The sequence below is a fragment of the Poromitra crassiceps genome (assembly GCF_964638095.1).
Source record: "Poromitra crassiceps genome assembly, chromosome: 9".
NCBI lineage: Eukaryota > Metazoa > Chordata > Actinopteri > Beryciformes > Melamphaidae > Poromitra > Poromitra crassiceps.
In genome coordinates, this window is record NC_139630.1 from 37,196,651 (window position 1) to 37,217,674 (window position 21,024).

General features: G+C 45.2%; 1 protein-coding gene across 1 annotated transcript; it reads left to right on the plus strand.

Moving 5' to 3' along the window:
• Positions 1 to 4,353: 4,353 nt before the first annotated feature.
• emilin1a (elastin microfibril interfacer 1a) lies at positions 4,354 to 19,573 on the plus strand. Its single transcript, XM_083643167.1, has 11 exons — positions 4,354 to 4,439; positions 7,222 to 7,430; positions 7,899 to 7,998; positions 8,561 to 8,669; positions 9,242 to 9,412; positions 11,661 to 12,947; positions 14,924 to 15,338; positions 16,547 to 16,672; positions 16,822 to 16,839; positions 16,944 to 17,078; positions 17,777 to 19,573. The coding sequence occupies exons 1-11, from the start codon at positions 4,366 to 4,368 to the stop codon at positions 18,094 to 18,096; spliced, it is 2,964 nt and encodes a 987-aa protein (XP_083499293.1). The 5' UTR covers positions 4,354 to 4,365; the 3' UTR covers positions 18,097 to 19,573.
• Positions 19,574 to 21,024: the final 1,451 nt, after the last annotated feature.

Sequence of the window (21,024 nt, forward strand, 5' to 3'; positions counted from 1 at the left end):
TTTCCACTCCCATAAGCTTGTGTTAACCCCACAGACCTTACTTCATCCATTTAACTGAAATCCCCATACTAAAAATCCATTCACGTTTCCCCTAACGAACCAGCATGGCGGTGATTTCTGGGTAAGCCTACTGTACGTCATTCTTGCGGTACTCTATTACAGTAGCTAAACGGAAATCAGGGGGGAATATGGCATGACTAACAATCAGAACTTGCAGTATAAAGAAACTTTGTGCCTGCTGGAAAACCCATATTTTTGTCAATTCTTTAACCCATTGATCCTTGAAGTTCAAGTTTTTTTTGGAGTGGCTGAATTATGATAGTGTGGCTCTTATTTACATTACATTAAGATATGATTATGATATTGGAGATGAGTAAGATCAAAATGGAACTAAAACGGCTTGTTCCACCTGTTATATCTAGTCCATACCCAGTGATGCACAACCCACAACTCCTAAACAGATTCAAGTTGGGAAAAGGAAAAAAATCACTGGCGTCAGTCACTGCCTATGCCAATGCTCAATGCCCCTGTGCAGTCTCAGAATGACTGGCCAGCCCATTCAGGAGAGAAATGGATGTGTGGACGGACAGCGTTTTCCTCATTTTACAGCAGGATTTTCAAGAACGTTCCTCAAGACCTTTGAGAAAGGCCCTTACAGCAGAGTCTGACAGCTAATTAGTGCCGTTCACTTTCCCACGTAGGCTACAGTAGCTACAGGAACAGGAGGTCAGGCAGGCGAGGAGAGATGATCAACTCATTCTGTCAGTCAGAGAAGCTCAGGAATGAGGGGGAGGATCCAGGTCTTGGGAGAATGGGAGAGAGATATAGACAGCGAGAGAGGAAAACAGGGAGAGAGAGAGAGAGAGAGACAGACACACTTCGAAAGGGAGAAACAGGGAGAAGGAGATAAACACAGCGATGTACATGGAGAGAGACAGATGTAGATAGACAGAGACAGACAAAAGAGACAGCCAGAGTAAGAGAGAGACATGCACATTTAGAGGACACACGAAGAAAGAGAAGAAGAGTGGCGTGGACATACAGAGACAGGCAGAAAAACAAAGGAAGAAATAATCACTGTCAGATGAAAACCTTGTATCTCCAGTTTTGTTGATTGTCATGTTTTCACTTTAAATGGCCAGATGAGTCAATCCTATAACCCTCGGTCTGATGAAACCCTTCCAAAACCCACTGGTGGGCAGCCTGTCACTCAAACGTGAAGGATTTTCTTTTCACCACGCTGCAGGTGCTGACAACACGTCCACAAATCACTTGTCCTCAGGAATTAGTTCCTAAACTCTTGACACTGTGTACATTTCAGCCGGTAGATTGCTCCTGACATACAGTACACAGACAACCAGTCGCCCCGCCCCCCGTGCAAGACGAACACACGGCCCGGGCTTCCCTCTCTCAATAGCGGGGTGAATCTCTTTCTCACACCGGTGTTACGGTAAAAGCTGTGCCCATGGGCGAGTTTGCCCGGAAGGGAAACCAAATCATTATGGGGTTCATAGTTGAGTGTAACACCGCCAGTATCCGCCATCAAAGACATTTATTCGGGTCAGGAGTCGTGAAGATGACTTAATTGACAAAAATGCCATTTCCTCCGCTTTCTGGTCAGAGACTGCTGTTTTTGGTGAAAACGACCTACTGTACATTCAGGTGTCGATAACTAAAGAACGGAACTTTTTTTCCCTATGAAAGTAGAGACTCTCTTCCTTCTTTTGGGATATTCAATCTTTACGTAGTCATAGAAGAAAATATTCTGTGGGTCTTGGAAGATTAATGAAAATTATCAAAAACCCTGGAGGTGGCTAGTGACTTATTCTCAAAACATCTGGCGAGGAATGAGTTAAATGAGGAAATGGCATTTCCTTGAGTGGCACTCCCCGTACTGTTTTGTATTGTATTGTATGTGACCGATCGCTAATAACAGTGGATACGTGCTGGTCACGTCACGTCCGCGTCGACGCTGCAGAGTCACATTTTTGACGAGCTGCACGTCCTCTTCCGCCGAGCTGCGCCGAGGGGTGCGCCGCAGCTGGCTGGCCTATCGGCGCATAAATCAGCTTTTAGTTTCTTAGTTAAAAGTGGACTTTTTGGGGGCGCTCACCTGGTAGAGCGCATACCATAAAGGCTTAGTCCCTCCTGGGGCAGGCCCGGGTTCAAATCCGACCCAGGGCCCTTTGCTGCATGTCATCCTCTCTCTCTCTCTCTATATTTCCTGTCAATGGCCTGTCCGTGTCAATAAAGATGAAAAATGCCCCACGTTTTTTTTTTTTTTTTAACTTTTTGGAGGTTTTCACCCAACAACAGCGATCTGCGAGTCTCTGTTTTCCTGTCTTATCTGTATACTGTATGTGCACATGTATATTTGATATAAAGATAGAAACAGGGAGACACACAGAAAGAGAGGAAGTGCCAGAGACATATACTCATTTCAATAAGAATATTGAATGTATGAATTGTTGTGCTTCTGAAACACAGTCATGCCAAAAAAAAGAGAGAGACTGACAGACATGCAGGCAGAGAGAGAGAGAGAGAGAGAGGTAAGTCGCTGATTGACTTTCCAGCATGAAGGAACTCCTTGTGCGCTCCAACTCTTGAGTCCTGAAGCCTCCACAGTTCTGCTCAGCCGGGTCTCACAGTGACACTAATTGGCCGTAATAAGCAGCAGGGAAACAGTGGTGGAGGGGATTCTGCAGTAATTCAGCGATATGAAAATGATGATGGAAGGCGACTGTCTTGTCCAGGCTAAGACAAGAGGACGCCTGTGTCCTCACGTCTATCTGGAGTGTTATCAAGGAGGTAACTCTGGGGGTCAAGGGGGGTCGGGAGGATGAGGACAAATAGAGCAGCACGCAGACTCTCTCTCTCTGTGTGTGTGTGTGTGTGTGTGTGTGTGTGTGTGTGTGTGTGTGTGTGTCCTTGTACCTCTGCCCCTTTGATTTTCAGATTTAGATCTTCAGAGTCAGGCCATTTTTTGTCAGGTGAAACATTTTTGTCCGGCCTTCACTTCTTCTTCAAAGGGTTTAGGGTTTAGAGTTCAGATTAGTATTCGGATAAGGTAACAGTAAGGTTAAGGTGAAGGGTTAATTTAGGGTTAGGAATCTGGTTTAGGGTTACGTTAGAAGTAGGATTAGGTGTGGGTAAGGGTTAAAGTTAAGGTACATTTAGGGTTAAGGGTTAGAATAAGGATTACATTCACGCAAGGGAAATGGTTATGGATATACATACATAGTGTTGACAGTTAAACACTACTTGTTTATCCGTTTCCTTTAGCTGAATGTAATCCTATTTCTCAAACTAATCCTTAACATGCCAGTAATTCCTTACAAAGACTCTGGTTTCCAGTCTCTAAGTGTAGTTTATTGTCGGTCGAGTAAACAGAAGGAACAGTGACATGAAATCAAACATATTTGAGAATCTAAAATTTTTATTTGAAATGGAAGAGTGTGTGTGTGTGTGTCAAATTTGGCCACCGGTATGTAAGGGGTTAAGGAATGAATGTTATCGATGTAAGGTCCTCTTGAGAATCATTGACTGTAATATACGGACAACACATCTCCACTTCCTACCGCTATGCAAAAGTGAAGCCAAAATGTCTATTTTCAGCGAGCTGCCATCTTGCTTATGTGATGTCAATTGGGACCTGAGTCTGCGCAGTGTAGCCCCTCAGCCGTGCCGCCGTCTGACGGAGGTTTGAGAGTGGCTGTCACAGCTGTCAATCAGCCCTTTTTATATCATCAAATAACTCACTAAAAACAAACTTATCAGAAAAATGAGAACTTGATCATACATCAGCGTGATAAGCACTAGCTAAAATGTCAGAAACCAGCTTTGGGAAAAATGTATTCAGAATCAGAATCAGAATCAGAAAGACTTTAATGATCCCCGGGGGGGAAATTGGGAAGTCATTTGACATGTACTTAGATTTTTTTTTGTTATTTTTGTTATGTCCCATAAGCTAACATGGAGGGACTTATGACCTATACTGGGACCGGCCACAAAGGGGCGATCGAGATGTTTTGGCTTTACTTTTTTGGAGCTGTCATGACATCCATATTTTACACAGTCTATGTTGAGAATATACTGTAAGTACAAAGATGTGCGTGCGTGTGTGTGTGGGCTGCTACCGTATGTTTGTGTCCACGTCTGACTCTCAACTTACAGCTAAACTGCCAATAGCAATACACTGACTCATCTGTCATTGCCCTCTCTCTGTACTGTGTGCGTGTGTGTGTGTGTGTGTGTGTGTGTGTGTGTGTGTGTGTGTGTGTGTGTGTGTGTGTGCGCGCGCATGCATGTGTGTGATTTGCCAGGAATTGGTGTGCTTATGTGGTAACACGCACCGTTAGCTGTGTGATGGAGGACGGGGTGGAGACGTACGTCAAGCCGGACTACCACCGCTGTGCCTGGGGCCAGTGTCCTAGAGTGGCGTGAGTATCTCTCTTTCTCTTTCTCTCTCCCTCTCCCTCCCCTCTCTCTCTCTCTCTCTCTTGTCCTCTCTTCTATAGTACTTCGAACGTCCACACTGACTCACTCTATCTTTCGCTCGAATCCAATCTGAACCCCGACTTCTTCCCTCCAACTTTCTGTCTTCAGATAGGCAGAAGTTGATATTCTCCATTCTCCCTCCCTCCCCTCTCCTTTTCTTTGACCTCTTTTCCTTCTCTCTCTCTCTCACTCTCCTTCCTCTCCTCCTCCTTTCTGGGCCATGGTTCTGGGTGGGCTGCTGTACGGCACAACATCCTCCCGACTGCCTCTCCAGAACAGAAGCATTCATCTTAAACCTTGGCATGGTCACAGACACACCTACTCTGGTGGAGCTGCAGTTTGCCGTGTCATTAAAGTACCGGAACACATTTAGATTGATTGATTTGCCCAAAAGTGTATCGTGCGGGAAGGAGAGATTAATCAAACGCTCCCACGCACGTTTTCTTTGTTTTGTTCTTTCTTTTGAAGTCCTCGCCATCCTGTTTGACCCGTCAGGTCTGGCTGCCTGATCCCCGTGCCCGCCTACAGCAGAGCAGAGCAGAGCAGAGCAGAGCAGAGCAGAGCGGGGGCCTTGGCCTAAGCCTAGGATATGCTAAGAATGAAGCCCACGGGTTCCAGGCACCGCAGTCTAGCCGTGCTGCCCTGTAAAAACAACTTCTTCTTCTTCTTCTCCTCTCTCTCGCTCTCTCTCTCTCTCTCTCTCTGTCTCTCGCTCTTTCTTTATGACTGTCTGTCTTCCCTTATTTCTCCAACTCCAGCTTTACCCCAGCAGCTCCGCCTCCCGCTTCTCCCTCTCCTCTCTCTCCTCCCTCTCCTCTCTCTCCTCTCTCCATGCCTTGTTTTCGTTCCCCCCCTCTCTCTCTCTCTGAGAGTACGTCGGCTCCCCTTTTCTCACGCTCTCAGCACCGAGCGGCGAGCTGGAAGCCAAAGTCTTTTCTATGGCACAGAGAAAGGTCCACGGTGCCTACAGAGATGTTTGCGGGCTGGCATGATGGAGCGTCAGCAACCTGCTGAAGGTTCACAGGCGAAGCTTGTTAACGTGCCCGTGTGACGCTGCTGCCATAATAAATCTTCACGGAGCCTTTCCGGCCTAGCTCTATTCATTACATTGTTACTGTGAGACATCAGTCTCTTCGGGCCACAGAGCCGAATAACAGGACAAAGTTGCAGAAGCCTTTGCCAAATAAAACAGTCGTGTTTTTGATAGAAGAGTTAGTTCTGTGGATAATTCCTCTTAAAATAAGATTTAGTGCTGGCATGGCTTTTGGAAACTGGACCAGGAATGACATTTTAAAGTATAAGCAGCGCTCGCAATCTCACCCGTAGATGATCCCATAGATCAGTGGATGATTTTCAACTATTTCCCAACATCTACTGCAGATTCACTGCACAGTATACCGACAGTATACAAGGCTGTTATTCAGTATGTTTCAGGGAACACTAGGCGTCCTTCAATCAATCCCTAACAACAACATAGGCTACTGAACAGTTTCAATGTAACGCTATAGTGCCATTTAGTTATCACAATAAATCCCCAAATCTTCTTAGATGGGGGTGCCACGGAAATATCTTAGTCATTCACAGAATGGCAACCTACGCTGTATCCATCACTGTACTGTATAACTATACAGCATGGCAATGAGCAATGACCCTGTCAGGGTTAAGGGTCTTCCCACTGGGGCCACCCATGTTACAAAATATCTTCATGGTACTACAGAAACCACAAACGCTACGGATTAGCCTCCGTAAAGCTGTATAAAGATCGGCGCGGCCTGGGGTCCTTCAGGCTAGAGCGAGGTGCTCGCCGCAGGCGAATGACGTGCAGCGCACAGGCCTCCTAGAGGCGTCCTCTTTGTCTATGGTGCGGCATAGTAGGATTGCCTTTTGGAGGTCTGGTGAGACGAAGGAGGAGCGTGGCCGGGAGAAACCCACAGAGCCTTAGCCCTCCATGCACCGAAGGGTCTTTCAATGCTGCAGTGTAGCACTAGCTCTATTGCAGCGGATTGGGCATGATCAACCCTTCCGCGGGCAACGCTGCAGACAGAGTAGGAAGGCTGATCCGTGAGCGGCTGCTTCTGGGACGCGAGTCGGGGTCTTAATCGGCCTCGGCTGGGTCTACTGGGCGAGGGTGTATGATGTTCGATAGACCCGAAACACCTTACGACCCCAGGTAACATCACTGATGACGCGTCCCAGCGCATGCTGAAGCATTGTATTTTGAACTGTATATAAGGTGTTTTGGTAAAGAGCACCCACCAAATGCTACATGTTATCTAATTACCTCCGGTACCTGCTGTTCCTGGAATGATCTGTTCTTTTTGATAACTGTATCACTCCATCTTGCCACAGTGGATAATTTGTTTTAATTTAGCAAGAACATGGGCAGATAAATGAATGTTTGTGAGCAATTGTTTTTGCAGCAAACGTACAAAACAAACTGCTCAGCACACCAATTGTACAGTGTGCAAGTGTCAGTAATACGTAATAACAGACAATTTCAATTGTGTTGAGTGCTACAAAATTCCCCTTACGTTGACATTTATAGTCGCAGCATCAGTTTCAGCAACTTCAGCTATAAACAGTCCTAACTACTACTCTTACTTTATCATAAAATCAACCTCTGTTATATATTATTGGTATTTTCCTCTGTGTGTGCATTGCATTGCATTGAGGGATCGGTCATCAGTCTATCAGCAATCAGTCATCTTGCCATTTCACCCCCAGTTACCGGACATACAGGAGGCCAAGGTATAAGGTAGCCTACAAGATGGTGACAGAGATGGAGTGGAAGTGTTGCCACGGTTACTCGGGCGAGGACTGCTTCGACGGGCCTAAGGTGGTGACGGACACTCGGGTAAACACAGGGAGGCCACGCATCACGCAGACCGGCTACAACCCCGGCGGCGGACAGAGGGGCGGAGACAGTAGAGATGGTATGAAGGCTGAAGAAAATGCTGTGCGTTCAGTTTTACATACATAATCGAGATGCGCTTAATTTAGCGTGTGGAAACACGGATCACTATGGATCACGTTCAAGATCAAGTAAATTATGTTGTTGTTTTTGTTTGTTTTTTCACAAGTGCTCTGAATGAGCCTAGGTCTGCCTTGTGACTCCTTCATTCCTTATGAATGAATGAATGGATGGATGAATGAATTAACGGACGGGACAATTTCTTGACCTACCATTCCATGCAAAATGATACATTTAAATATAGTGCATATTTAACAGCCATAATAGTATCGTATGGTTGCTTTTTCTATCGACCTCTTTAATTGGGTGTAGCTGCTTTACCACTTTGATACTGTGACTGGAGAGAAACTAGGAGGTATGTTAAGAGAGTAAAAACAAAGTTGTAATGTCCTCATTCATAATGGCGATGCTGACAGTGTGCTGTTTGCAGGTGACAGTGAGAAGATAAGACAACTGGAGGAGAAGCTCCGGGGTCTCACCAAAGACCTGCACACCATGCAGTCCACCGTGGATGGCCTGAACCAGAGACTGTACGTGCACATTTCCTTCATTACATCATCTGCCTGTCATGTTTCTCAATGGGTGCGTTTACTCGCACACTAAAATCCTATCATCATTCAGGAAACCCATTATGCTAGCTGGGTTGTATTGATCTACTGAAGGATGTATATACCATCTACTGAAGGATGTATATACAGTACCATCTACTGGAGGATGTATATGCCACTTCCTGTTTAATGTTGATTTGTATGGTCTGGCTGAGGTCAGTTTCCACAAGAGAATATTCTGTTTATTCATGTATACAGGGAGAGGGAGATGTATATAAATAGATCTTGTTCAGCTGTATTCCTGAATTCTGCATAAAAACACTTTGTCAGTGTGTCTTGCGACTTTAACTGTGTACTGTACGTCAAAGCAGGATAGATATTGGGTAAATCTTTTATATTTCAAATGCCCTCCAAAGCCTTTTCCCTGTGTTTAAGATAGGCCTACATTTTGTGGCCACATATGATTAACCACATCCCCATTTGAGGTAAAAACACTTAAGGCTATGCTCCTTCACTCCCTCTCAACTCTCCCCCCTCTGTTTAGGCCTGGTCTAAACGGAGCTGGCGTCCCTGCAGACGCAGCCCAGCCACAGATGAAGGAAACCATCCACAACATCCAGACCAGACTGGACCAGCTGTACAACAGGACTCAGGTAAACTGTCTGTCTGTCTCTGTCTGTCTGTCTGTCTGTCTGTCTGTCTGTCTGTCTGTCTGTCTGTCTGTCTGGATACTTATATTTTAACCCTTTGAACTCTGATTTCTCTTTACAATTCCCCTTCCAAGTTAGAAAAAAGATCATACTGTACCACAATATTATATACATAGTCTGCATCTGCTAGTTTCATTAAAGATATATCGCACATAATTGAGTGAATATTCGATCCCAAGATGTACATTTTTATGGCTGCACCATGACATCAAATGGAAAAAATCTAGATTCCTTGTGCATCATTTTAAACACATTTCCATGTAATTCAACCTGACATATTGAAACCTTGGGATCTTGACTAGAATGTAAAAGAAAGTTATGTGCGTTTGAACTTTGAACAAAGCTTGGCCGCACAACATGTGTTTGTTTGTAATGATGGTCCCACACTGGACCGTAGGGTTTGCAGAAAAACACAATTAGACCATATTCATTCAATCATTCATTCATTCATTCATGCATTCATTCATTCGTTCGCTCGCTCGCTCGCTCACTCGCTCACTCACTCACTCATTCAGGTCCATGACCAGAACCTGCTGCACATCAACAACCACCTGGTGAATGGGAATGGAGGGGGGAATGAGTTGGATGGAGTAGCCAGGGGAGGAGGGAACCAGCTGAATACTCTGAAGGAAGAGATCCTGACGGAGCTGGAGAGAAGAGTGTCTCTGTCCTGCTCCACCTGCCAGGTGAGCCTCAATATCTCAGATAGACTTTTCACTAGTGTTGTTGCTTTATTGTGTTGTACCCAGCGTGACAGAGAGACCAGTAGAGATGCAGCGTGACAGAGAGACCAGTAGAGATGCAGCGTGACAGAGAGACCAGTAGAGACGCAGCGTGACAGAGAGACCAGTAGAGATGCAGCGTGACAGAGAGACCAGTAGAGATGCAGCGTGACAGAGAGACCAGTAGAGACGCAGTGTGACAGAGAGACCAGTAGAGACGCAGTGTGACAGAGAGACCAGTAGAGATGCAGCGTGACAGAGAGACCAGTAGAGACGCAGCGTGACAGAGAGACCAGTAGAGACGCAGCGTGACAGAGAGACCAGTAGAGACGCAGCGTGACAGAGAGACCAGTAGAGATGCAGCGTGACAGAGAGACCAGTAGAGACGCAGCGTGACAGAGAGACCAGTAGAGACGCAGTGTGACAGAGAGACCAGTAGAGACGCAGTGTGACAGAGAGACCAGTAGAGACGCAGCGTGACAGAGAGACCAGTAGAGATGCAGCGTGACAGAGAGACCAGTAGAGACGCAGCGTGACAGAGAGACCAGTAGAGACGCAGTGTGACAGAGAGACCAGTAGAGACGCAGCGTGACAGAGAGACCAGTAGAGACGCAGCGTGACAGAGAGACCAGTAGAGACGCAGCGTGACAGATAGACCAGTAGAGACTCAGCGTGACAGAGAGACCAGTAGAGAGTGAGCTGGATTCAAACCAGGGTCAGGCAAAAAAAGAAGAAGCCCCGGTGATTAGGAGGAGTATACGCTCTGTTGCATCTCACTCTATTCACATTTTATTTGCTGAGTTGTCAAATTATTCATGTGTACCATGTGGGCCACCATAAGTGATTTGCGGGAGCCTTAAGACCAGGGGGGATTATTTCCAGTGCGTTCTGGATGAGAAAAAGTGAGCATTTCTGATCAGAAAACAAGCCAGGCAGCCTGAAGCCATAGAAAATGTTGGCAACACGACACCAGCAGTAGAAGCAAATGCCAAACCACTGCATAAAAAGAAGAAGAAGAAACAATCAGTATTCCACCCAACAATTGGGTGGAACATGGACAGCACTGTTCTGTGTTTAAGGCCTGCTGCTAGTTTCCAGCAATGGGAAAGAAGTGTGAGACAAATTTTTGCGGTACAAATGGAAAAAAATAATAACCTGGCCAGGCAGCTGGATTTGCGTGAGATCATCAGATCACGATCACATGACAAATCCATCTTGTCACGCTCCAATCTATTGGTTTGAATCTGAACCACCAGTGGTTCGCACCAATCAGCGTCCAGAGGCAGCTACGGGTGGAATTTGGCGTGACGCCAGAGAGAACGAGCCTGTGATAGACGTGATAGACAGATGGTTCATCCAATCACTTATTTCCTGCCCTATGAAAAGGTTGCCCGAGTGACTCGTTCCCAGATACTTATGTGAAAACAAACTATCTGGCACCATCACATTATGAAAAAATGCCATTTGAAAGAAAATTGTATTTCTTACACTGATTCAGAACGACCAATTTGCTGGTACATGCAATTTGCTGGTGTGTGCCTTAGTCCACTGGGCCACAACAACACCCTAACTTCTTAAGACAAAGATGGCAAGGTACAGTTCATTTTCAAATCAAACAAGTCAGTTGTAAAGAACGAGAGCACACACCCAATGTTCCTGGTAGCTGCTGGCTGACTGGGATCAACTCATAAAGAGTGGGAATGGGAATGTGAGGCTTTCCAAATCAAACAATTGAGGAAGTTGTCAAAAATCTTGGCATGAGGAAGCTGACAAATCAATAACTAATTGATGAGTGCTATATTATTGGCAAATAAATCCCAATCCTCCTCTGCATCCTACATCGACACATGCAAACGTTCCATGAATCAGAGCATTATAGTTGGAGGCCAAAGTGTTGGAACGGTGAGATTAAAGGGACATGCCATGTAGGAACTATTTTCTATTTTCGACCGAACTACACCCGCTAGCTACTAGCTAGTGGGTCATGATTTCTGGAAAGAGACATTGCTGTTGAGTTTTTCAAATGTATTCTTTTGGTGCTTTGACCACCACAAGCCGAGTGCCATTCAGTTCCATTGTATTCGAGAGAAGGGAGAGAATATGTCCAAAACCCAGCAGGCAACTAACACAAACCATGTATTTAGTATTTTAGGGTGAGCTGTTCCTTTAAGTTCTTCTACATGGATTTACCACTAACCCGTGTTCCCTCCAGGCAGGTGTGGAGGACCTGAGGCGTCAGCAGCAGGAGGACAGGGACAGGATCCGAGCTCTGGAGAAGCTTCTCAGCTCCATGGACCAGAACCTGAGACAGAGCCTGGAGATCACCCGCAGGGAGACAGAGCGCTCGCAGGCCTGCTGCAACACCGTCACCGAGCTGGAGAAGAGGCTGGCCACCCTGGAGGTCCACGTCACCTCCACAGCTAACAGTTATGACGTCATCAAAGGGCGCCTGGATAAGGAGCTGGCCGGGACAGGCGGTGGAGGAGGAGGGAAGGGAAGAGTGACAGAGGACAGGTTGAATGGCAGACTGAGAGAAGTGGAGAAGAGGTTGAACAACACGGTGAGGAAGACGGAGCAGAGGTGCACCAACACCGGGAACAACGTGAAGGACAACGTGCAGAGAGAGGTCACTCAGATACGCAACATGGTGATCAGTCGACTGGACGACCATGGCTTCAAGATTGGTAAGATAGAGCTGGACGTGGCTGTTCTTGGAGACACGGTCACGGACCACAGCAGACGTCTAGGCCAGCTGGAGAATATAACAACCTTCATGGACAAAAGACTAACGGCGACCACAAAACTGTGCGCTGAGGCCTGCGGGCCCAACGGAAATAACCGTAAGACCGAAGACACAGTCAAAACCATAGAGTGGAGGGTCGTGGCCAACGAAGAGGACATCCAGAAGTTTGACACCAGGTTAAAGGACCTGTCCGTGTCAGGAGACTCGCTGATTGACAGAGTCATCGACTTGGCAGAAGATATCAAAAAGATAAAGGCTGTGACCGGAGAGGACGGCGAGCACTTCAACCGGATTGTCACGGAGGTTGAAACATTGGGTCGCGATGTTGATGATTGCTATGTTTGCAGCACCGTAGAAGAAGACCTGCGGTCATTCACCAACACCACCAACAGTGCCCTCGGCAGGTGCCAAGGCGAACTGACGGATCTGCGGAGAAGAATGGACTCGGAGGAGTCCACTTGCTCTCAGGTGTGCTCCAACCTTCAAGAGGAGGTGGGGAGACTCAGAGAGGAAGTGGAGGAGTGTACCGGACAGTGTAAAACCAACATAAACGATCTGAAGAAACGGCTGGAAGGTCATGGTGTCCACAGTGGAAGATTGGGAGGAGAACTGAAGTCCCTCCAAGGAGAGCTGGCTGGGGTCATGGTCACGTTCAACTCCATTAATGACACATTGAAGGGCCTGGGAAGGACCGTCCAGAGACATGGGGACAGTCTGACTGATCTGACCAACACCAATGATGACATCATGACTGAGGTAAGATCGTGTGAATGATGCTGCTAGTAATACTACTATTGCTCCTGCTACTACGCCTAATCAAAATCTATTTTGTGTATCACTTTTGAAAACCTTTACAGTTCACTTTGCAATTTAAGGAAGGCCTTTCTGATTTTCAACTCGTTTTGTATAATTACAATCTCTGTAATATAAAGTAGATGGACAGTGCTTACCTTGTGTATATTTTCTGCATCGAGTAATCCACGTTTGACTGCCTGCAGAAACTCCGCCGCCGCCAGCTGGTATGGGTCATTAAGTAAGGGATCATGTATAGACCAAATCACCGTGACGTCACCATGTAAACAAATTTACTTCCGGGTACCACTTGGGGAAGGCGGCAGGTTTAAATGTGCGTGTTGTCAAATAAATGCTGTCAAACCCTCTCGTTGTTTTCGGCCGACTACTTTCAATTTAAATGGTTAAACGGTTGGTAAACATGCTTGTCCGACGTATCTAGCCTTTCTTCTGTGTTTGTTTTATGTAGTGTTAGCTAGCTAATAACGTTTGTTTGTCTGTCAAACTCGCTGTTTTTTTACGTTACAGACAGAGTAACCTCGCGTCACCAGGCTCTTCTCGGCGAGAAAGAGCCTGGTACAGACAGAGCTACTGACGCCACGTCAATTTAATTTAGCTTCAAGTCTACTCTAGTCTGGTCCAACAGGTAAATTAGCTAGTCTGGTCTCCACTAACGTTAGTGAAAGTGTTGTTATGAATGATATTAAACAACAACACAACACGGACGAACCATTTTTGTCTTCTTTGTCTGTTTTTGTCTTCAACACGTCAGTTTGTGCCGTCCACCGCCATTATAATGTGTGGACCTCAGGGGTACCCGGAAGTAAATGTAAACATCCCGCTGATTTGGTCTATACTGAGCCGGTGATTACTGTGGAAATAATGACCGACAGGTGAGATTGAGCCCGACGCGCAGCGGAGGGCTTAATCATTCACCTGAAGGTCATTATTTCCAGTAATCACCGGCTCAGTATACATTATCCCGCTTAGAACACGGCCTACAACTAAATCATTCAATAATCTTACAAAAATAATTATTCAAATAGATTTTTTAATAGCGTTTTCAACACAAAGTGGTTTCATTCGTAATTGGCACACAAGACACCACAGCTGCAACTGGTTGGCCTAATTAGTAGTGTCTGCAGACAAAATGCTCTTATCAACTGATTAATCCAGGTGTGGCAGAGCAGCGGTCGGTTGTCGAGAAATAATGACCGGTGAATATTGTTGATTGACCAATCAGAATCGAGTATTCGAGAGAGCCGTGTTCTAACGCTCGTTAAGGCTCTCGGAGATGTGCGCATACAGAGAAAATAAAAAGAAACAATAACAGCTGCCTTCGAGCAACATCTGTTCACTTCCTGTACACAGAATGATGCGTTTTGCATCATGCTGGACACGGAAGTGCTGTAATAAACTGCAGAGCTCTCGGTGCAGGAAAACATGAAGACAAGGTAAAGGCTGCCCAGCTGCATGACTGACATTGTAATGATACAAAGCGGGTGGAAAATCGGCAAAGCCTCCCTTTAACTAAACAGACAAAATCATTACCTCTGTGATGATGATGATGATGATGATGCTGAAAACAGTAGACGGTAAAGAAGAATGCCTTTATAGTACTTAAAAAACATTTAAAAACCAACATGATATTAATCATGTTATGCATATTTATCTTGGCTGCAATGTTTTCATACAATGTTATTATAGTTATGAAAATATTTGAACATATTACATACACTTTACTATGCTTGACGGACATGGACTGGATAATAGTGCTTACATAGTTTTATATCTATGAGAAATCAGACAAAAACAAATAGTAACAATGATGGAAAATATGTTTTCATTATAGAAGTTATACATTATGTCAGAATGAATACCGTACTTTACATTCTAAATGCATGCATTTACAAGCATCTAAAATCCATGTTGCCTTAAAGGTGGACAAGGTGCAGAATGAGCTGACGGAGCATGTTGATGACTCTAAGCTTCGATTCGGCGGCCTGGACAAAGAGCTCCAAATCATCACAAGCAACTATGTGACGGAGGTGGGCGAGTGCCGGCGGGCCAGCGACGGCCTGGAGAAGAGACTCTCCAAGATGGAGGGGGTGTGCGGACGCCTGGACTCCTTCTCCGACAGCCTGCAGAGGATCAAGGAGGGCCTGAACCGCCATGTGTCCGGGCTGTGGAACTGCGTTAATGGACTCAACGTCACGGTAGCGTCTCACGGCGACGTTATCGACAATATCCAGAATGTGCAGCTGGAGAACGTCCACGCCAAGATACACAGGCTGAACTCTTCCATCCTGAACTTGGCCGAAGAGTTCTACAGTTTCACAGAGCAAGACTTCACGGGTGAGTCACAGTGGACGGACAGAGGGCATGGGATCCCACTTTAGGACAAGAGATATCGCTCAATGGAAAGGAGGAAAGGTCAGAGGTCGAGGAAAACATAGTCCAAAGAAAGAATCCAGCCTGTCTTTCATGATAAACCATCTTCCTGAGTAGCATTCATTTAAAGAGACAGTTCACCCCAACATTAACATTCTGACATAATCTACTCACCCTTATGACAGTTGAAACACAGGTGAAGTTTGTTCATATTATAACACATAGGAAGGTTACCAGGCCAGCACAACTCGAGATAAAACCAGTCACCATTGACTTCAGTAGGCCTACTGAAGTACTAAGTAAGCCAGGTACTTCTCGAGTTGTGCTGGCAACGTTCCCTATGTGTTAAATGTGTAACCTGCATCCCCCACCACAGCTGGGGATTGAACCGGGAACCTCGGGATGGGAGGCGGACGCTCTAGCGAGGAGGCTAAAGCCCATAGAGACAGTCCGCATGTCTGGGAACGCCCACAAAATGTTAAACGGCTGGCGTGCGAGTGGGGTAAAACCGCCCATATATCTCATGGGCTGACTCACCAAAAGACGGTGCTGCTGCTCTAAACTACAGGTTTGGGGGTTCTAGAGCAGAACACAAGACGTCTGCTCAGATGTGCGTTTACTGCGGTGGTTAAATCCCCGATCGTGTCTGCCTGGGCTGAGCTATCAGCTAAATTCTAACTTGCTGAATGGATAGAACGGGGGTTTTTACCCCACCCTGACCACGCCCCCAGCCAGGCTGAGCCAGCTAAACCAGCGTCTATGACGAGACGTGGCCTCAACCTATGAGCTCTAACATCTGTTGCCAGAGCATCTCTTGAGGTCTCGGAGAGTGAGGTTTTACTTTCAGCACAGCGCTACCTACTGGCCACGTTACACTCAACCCCCTAAAGCTGTGTTTCAACTGGCATGAGGGGGAGTAGATGATGACAGAATTTTCTTGTTTTGGGTGAACTGTTCCTTTAAGTGGCTGTTAAGTCCATGTGTCTGAATGAGGAGTTTGAGTGCATTGTGAGGGTGAAGGGCACATCCTAAGTCACAGCAGCTTAAATCTCTTTGATTTCCTGACTTGCTGTTTATGATTTTGGCCTACTTTAGTGGGTATCCTTCACGCTGCTAAATAGGACTCGGGTGTTTCCCAGCTGTGCTGTCTCACCAAACATTTTGATTCCCAGGTCCGCCAGGTCTAACCGGCCCACGTGGAGAGAGAGGCGAGCGCGGTCCCCAGGGTCTGAAGGGGCTCCCAGGGATAGGAGGCCCTCAAGGCAGAGAGGGCAAGCAGGGACCAGTAGGACCCCCAGGTAAAGACATTGTTTTATTTAATTACAATCTCATTTACAAGCGTTATCTCTGATCTACAGTACGAAAGGAAAAATAAATAAACAGGAAAGAGTTATTTTTTCAGGATAAAAAAAACCTCAACCTTCTTATCTTTCATCTCATATTTCAGGTCTCAGAGGCGAGCAGGGTACGTGTTGTTATTACTAAACCAAAAGATGAAAGCAGTGATTACTGTTTAATCTCGGCTGCCTTTATTTCAAAGTAACTTCTGCTTTCCTTCCCCACCATTAGGTCCTGCAGGGTCAGATGCCGACGTGCCGCGCCTTTCTTTCTCTGCCGCTCTCACTCGGCCCATGGGCAGCGCAGGAACCATCGTCTTCAACGAGGTGTTTGTCAATGAAGATAACGTCTACGATCCAAAAACAGGTGAGTTTTTACAGTAGTCCCAATGAAATCGCTACATGTGCTTTTGTGTGTGTAAGTCCACTTGATCTCAAGGGTCTCGTAATATAAGTGCTTTTCTGACCACCTCGATGAAATGTGACCCAGAAAAACTTTGTCCATATAAAATCTATGAATGATTAAAAATAATGTCTTTTCCATGCTTACAGTATTACTTCTGAATGGGGTCCAACAGGCTTAGATTGGTGAGACCTCAATCCCAAATTCCATTGGATAAGCCATCGGATAGAGACACTTAACTACAGCCTGGGTATTTTTATAATCCAGAGATGTATTATGTGGAGTTGAAGACTCACAAGTTATTTGTGTTCGGGGAACTTGAGGAATGATCCTCCAAAGAAATGTTGGTTTTGCTACATATTACGGCTGCCAGATAAAATCCTCTATATCCACTAAGTCAATTTTAAATGAACCAAAGGAATCCTTTTTCTTTGTTTTTGAATCATAATTTTTCAGATTGATGACCATGAAATTGCACAATGTGTTTGAATGGGGATCATTGATCCAAGGGTCGTGAAAGTTACTCAGCAGACAAGGATCCAAGCCAACATATTTTTCCCTTCATGAGAAAAACACCTAAACTAGAATGATGAGTTTTTTCCATGCAACAGCAAACATAGTGTAAAACACTAACGTCCTCCTGATCTGTATCTACCCGCCAGGATATTTCACAGCCCCAGTCAGTGGAAAGTACTTCTTCAGTGCCACGCTGACTGGCCACAAGAACGTGAAGATCGAGGCGGTGCTGTCCAAGTCCAACACCGGTGTGGCCCGAGGAGACTCAGCCGGTTATCAGCCTGAAGGCCTGGAGAAGCCCATGGCAGAGGCCAAACAGACTCCTGGAGCTCTGGCCGTCTTCAACATCATCCTGCCCATGGAAGTAGGCGACACGGTCTGCATCGACCTCGTCACCGGCAAGCTGGCCCACTCCTCCGAACCCTTGACCATCTTCAGTGGGATGCTTCTGTACGAGACCATCTGATCGCATGTAGTCACGTTACGATTGGTCCATCTGGTGTGAGACTTTCGGCACGAGAGCCTCCGATTGGTCTGTAAAAGACAGAACTGTTGACCGGCCAGCTGGAGAAACAGAACGTGTTTTCTCTGAGAGCAAGACTGGATGAATTCAGTAAGAAGCAAGAGACTTCATATTTTACTTTTCGTGCTAAGAAGGAAAACATTTGTCTCTTTTCAGCCACAGTGATTTGTTTTGCGTTTCACAGCTTTAAAGAAGAGATTAATTGGTGCAAAGAGACATTTTATCCTTTGACATTTGAAGAAATGCCACCATTGCAGGGTTATCGTATAATTCACCCATTTTCTGCCACACTATAAACTTGAATGTTGTAGTAATTATTGCAAGGTACCTTCAGGTCTCACTTATATTAAGCATAAAAGTGTTTGGAAGGATCATAAAATAATGAGGATGTTTGTTTTGTTTTGCCTTATAATACACCCACAACATACTGTATGGAATGAATGGAGGTTATCGCACACTTTGGTTTTATATGTGTACTTTTCTAATGTAGCCTCATTTCATGTTACTCACAGTTTCATTCTGAAAGCACATTCTGTTGACCACAAGCAAATTGCCAGAAACGTAATGCGGACTGAAGCCAAGTTCCTTGCAGTGGGAGGGCGGAGAGGAAGGAAACGCAGTCCAAACCACTATTCTTTCAAGAAAATGCACAATGAAAGTCAATGGCAGTCAAAGATAAACCACAGGATTTTATAAATCATACAACAACAAAAAGGTCATTTTAGGACGTTCCATTAGCTGTGCTCAGGAACAGGGAGGAGGAGGAAACGGGATCGGTTTCAGATTCAAACCAGGGTCATCTAAACGTGGTGGAGGATCAAGCATGTCAAGATATGAAGCTTTTACTATCGGTTTGTCTGATGGGAATTCATAGTTAGAGCTACAGATAAGTATTGAAGCACATACCCGGCCTACACATACCCCCTTGTTCCTGTGCTAAGGAACACACATTCTCTCTCTCTCAAGCAAACACACACACACCCCTAGACACACAAACACACGGAGGTCTAATTAAAATGCTTCAAACATACCTGCTATTTGCATGATCTGCAGTTTATATATATTCTTCAATTGATTTGAAAAGGATCATTGCATATTTTATGCTTTGTATCGCTCTGTTGATGCAGCAGTTTGGGCCATAATATTGCATTATATTCATATTTGACTGTGCCAGAGAGACAACCTCTTTCCCCCCATTGGCTTATTATCTTATTGTCCTTCAACCTTGAACCTTGTTCAGTGTGGGAATGCAATTTTGTACTACTTTTCTGTTTGTTGTACAACTTCAAAAGAATGTAAATATTGTTAATCAGTTTTGCCCTAATAAGATTTTTACGACTTACCACTTCACATTTCTGGTCAGGTACTGTATGTGTTTTGTATGTTTTGCCACGTGTGCCTCAAATACAGATACCAAGTTTTACACAATTGATGTCAGCAGTCTCGGTTTCATTTGGATTTTATGCCTCTGTCATGTGAATATTTGCCACTTATTGGAACTATGTAGCATGTTTGTGACATTTAACAAATACACACAGTGGCTGGATTGCCTTTCAGTAGAAGATTTCAGAGAGTTAAAAAACATATCTTGTGCTGCACTGCAGTGACATCTTGTGTCCAGTGTTATTATCCCACCTTGCTGTGAGGCAGAGCCTTGAAGATTTTAAGATGACCTGTGAACGGCAGGGTATCAAATTTGTCTTCCCTTCGTTGTACATTCATTACTTGTCAATGGGAATTACGGGCCTCTTGATAACCCGCTCTCAATAGCTGTCACTCCAATGTCACTCAGGCAAACAAAGTCATCCCCAAGACCATGTAAGTTGATCTGGCACTGCCGGTCAAGGGCGAACAACTGGTAATTCTACCTACTTAAGAATATAAAGAGCACATAATGAGATAGGCTGTTGCTACACAGACTAGCATCTAGTGTACATATGGGAATTGTGAGTTGAACTTGGACGACCCAGCTAAGTGGTAAATATATGACTAGGAAAGTTGGGATTTTTTTATGATACCCATCCACATTGGCAAAATGTGCCTGCCCTGATGTTAAAATTATTTTTTGTTTTTATTCACTGAATTAAAACATTTATTATATGCCGTATGCACATTTTTACTCGTTACTATATATGACAAAGGCAAAGTATGTCTATGCAGCATATCGAAAACAAAACAACAGCCATCAAAAAGTACATTTCCCAGAGGGTCAATTAAGACCCATAAGTACAAGTTTACGAGGAGCACCTGAATGCCGCATCTGATACTTCCTCAAAGGAAAACGCTCGCTCCTGGGATTTCACACGCGTTCCGTTGCTATGGAGACGACTTTGTTCTGCTGAAACAAAGTGACAGGTTGTGTTGAAGAAGATAAAGTAGCTTGTTACTTGCTAAATGTGCCTGTCCTCGCTGTCCAGACGACCTGTTTGTGTTGATAAATACAGTCGGGATTTGGGCTACTCGCAAGAACTTTTGAAGTTTTTCGAGCAGGGTAAGTGAAGCGCGCAAATAATACACAACAACAGACAGGAAGGCTGTCTCTAGCTGCAGGATTTGATGCGGTTTTGAATCTAGTTTGGGTCTAAAAGTTCATTTAACGTTACTGTTAGCCTATGTTCCTTCCTTTAGCGTAGGCTACATGTCAATGGAAGCTATCGCCGTTTTTTAGGCGCATTCACTCTCGAGTAAATTGAATTCAAACATTGATGCCATGATGAGTAGCCTACAATTTCCCCCAAAGGTTTTGCCACATAGCTAAATGTGTGGCATCCAGTAGTCTGCACAACAGTTTGCCTGGGGACCAGAGTAAAGACAGAGTTGTTTCTCACACTCATTTAGGAAAAAAGGCTAGAAATGCTCTCATTTTGCCCA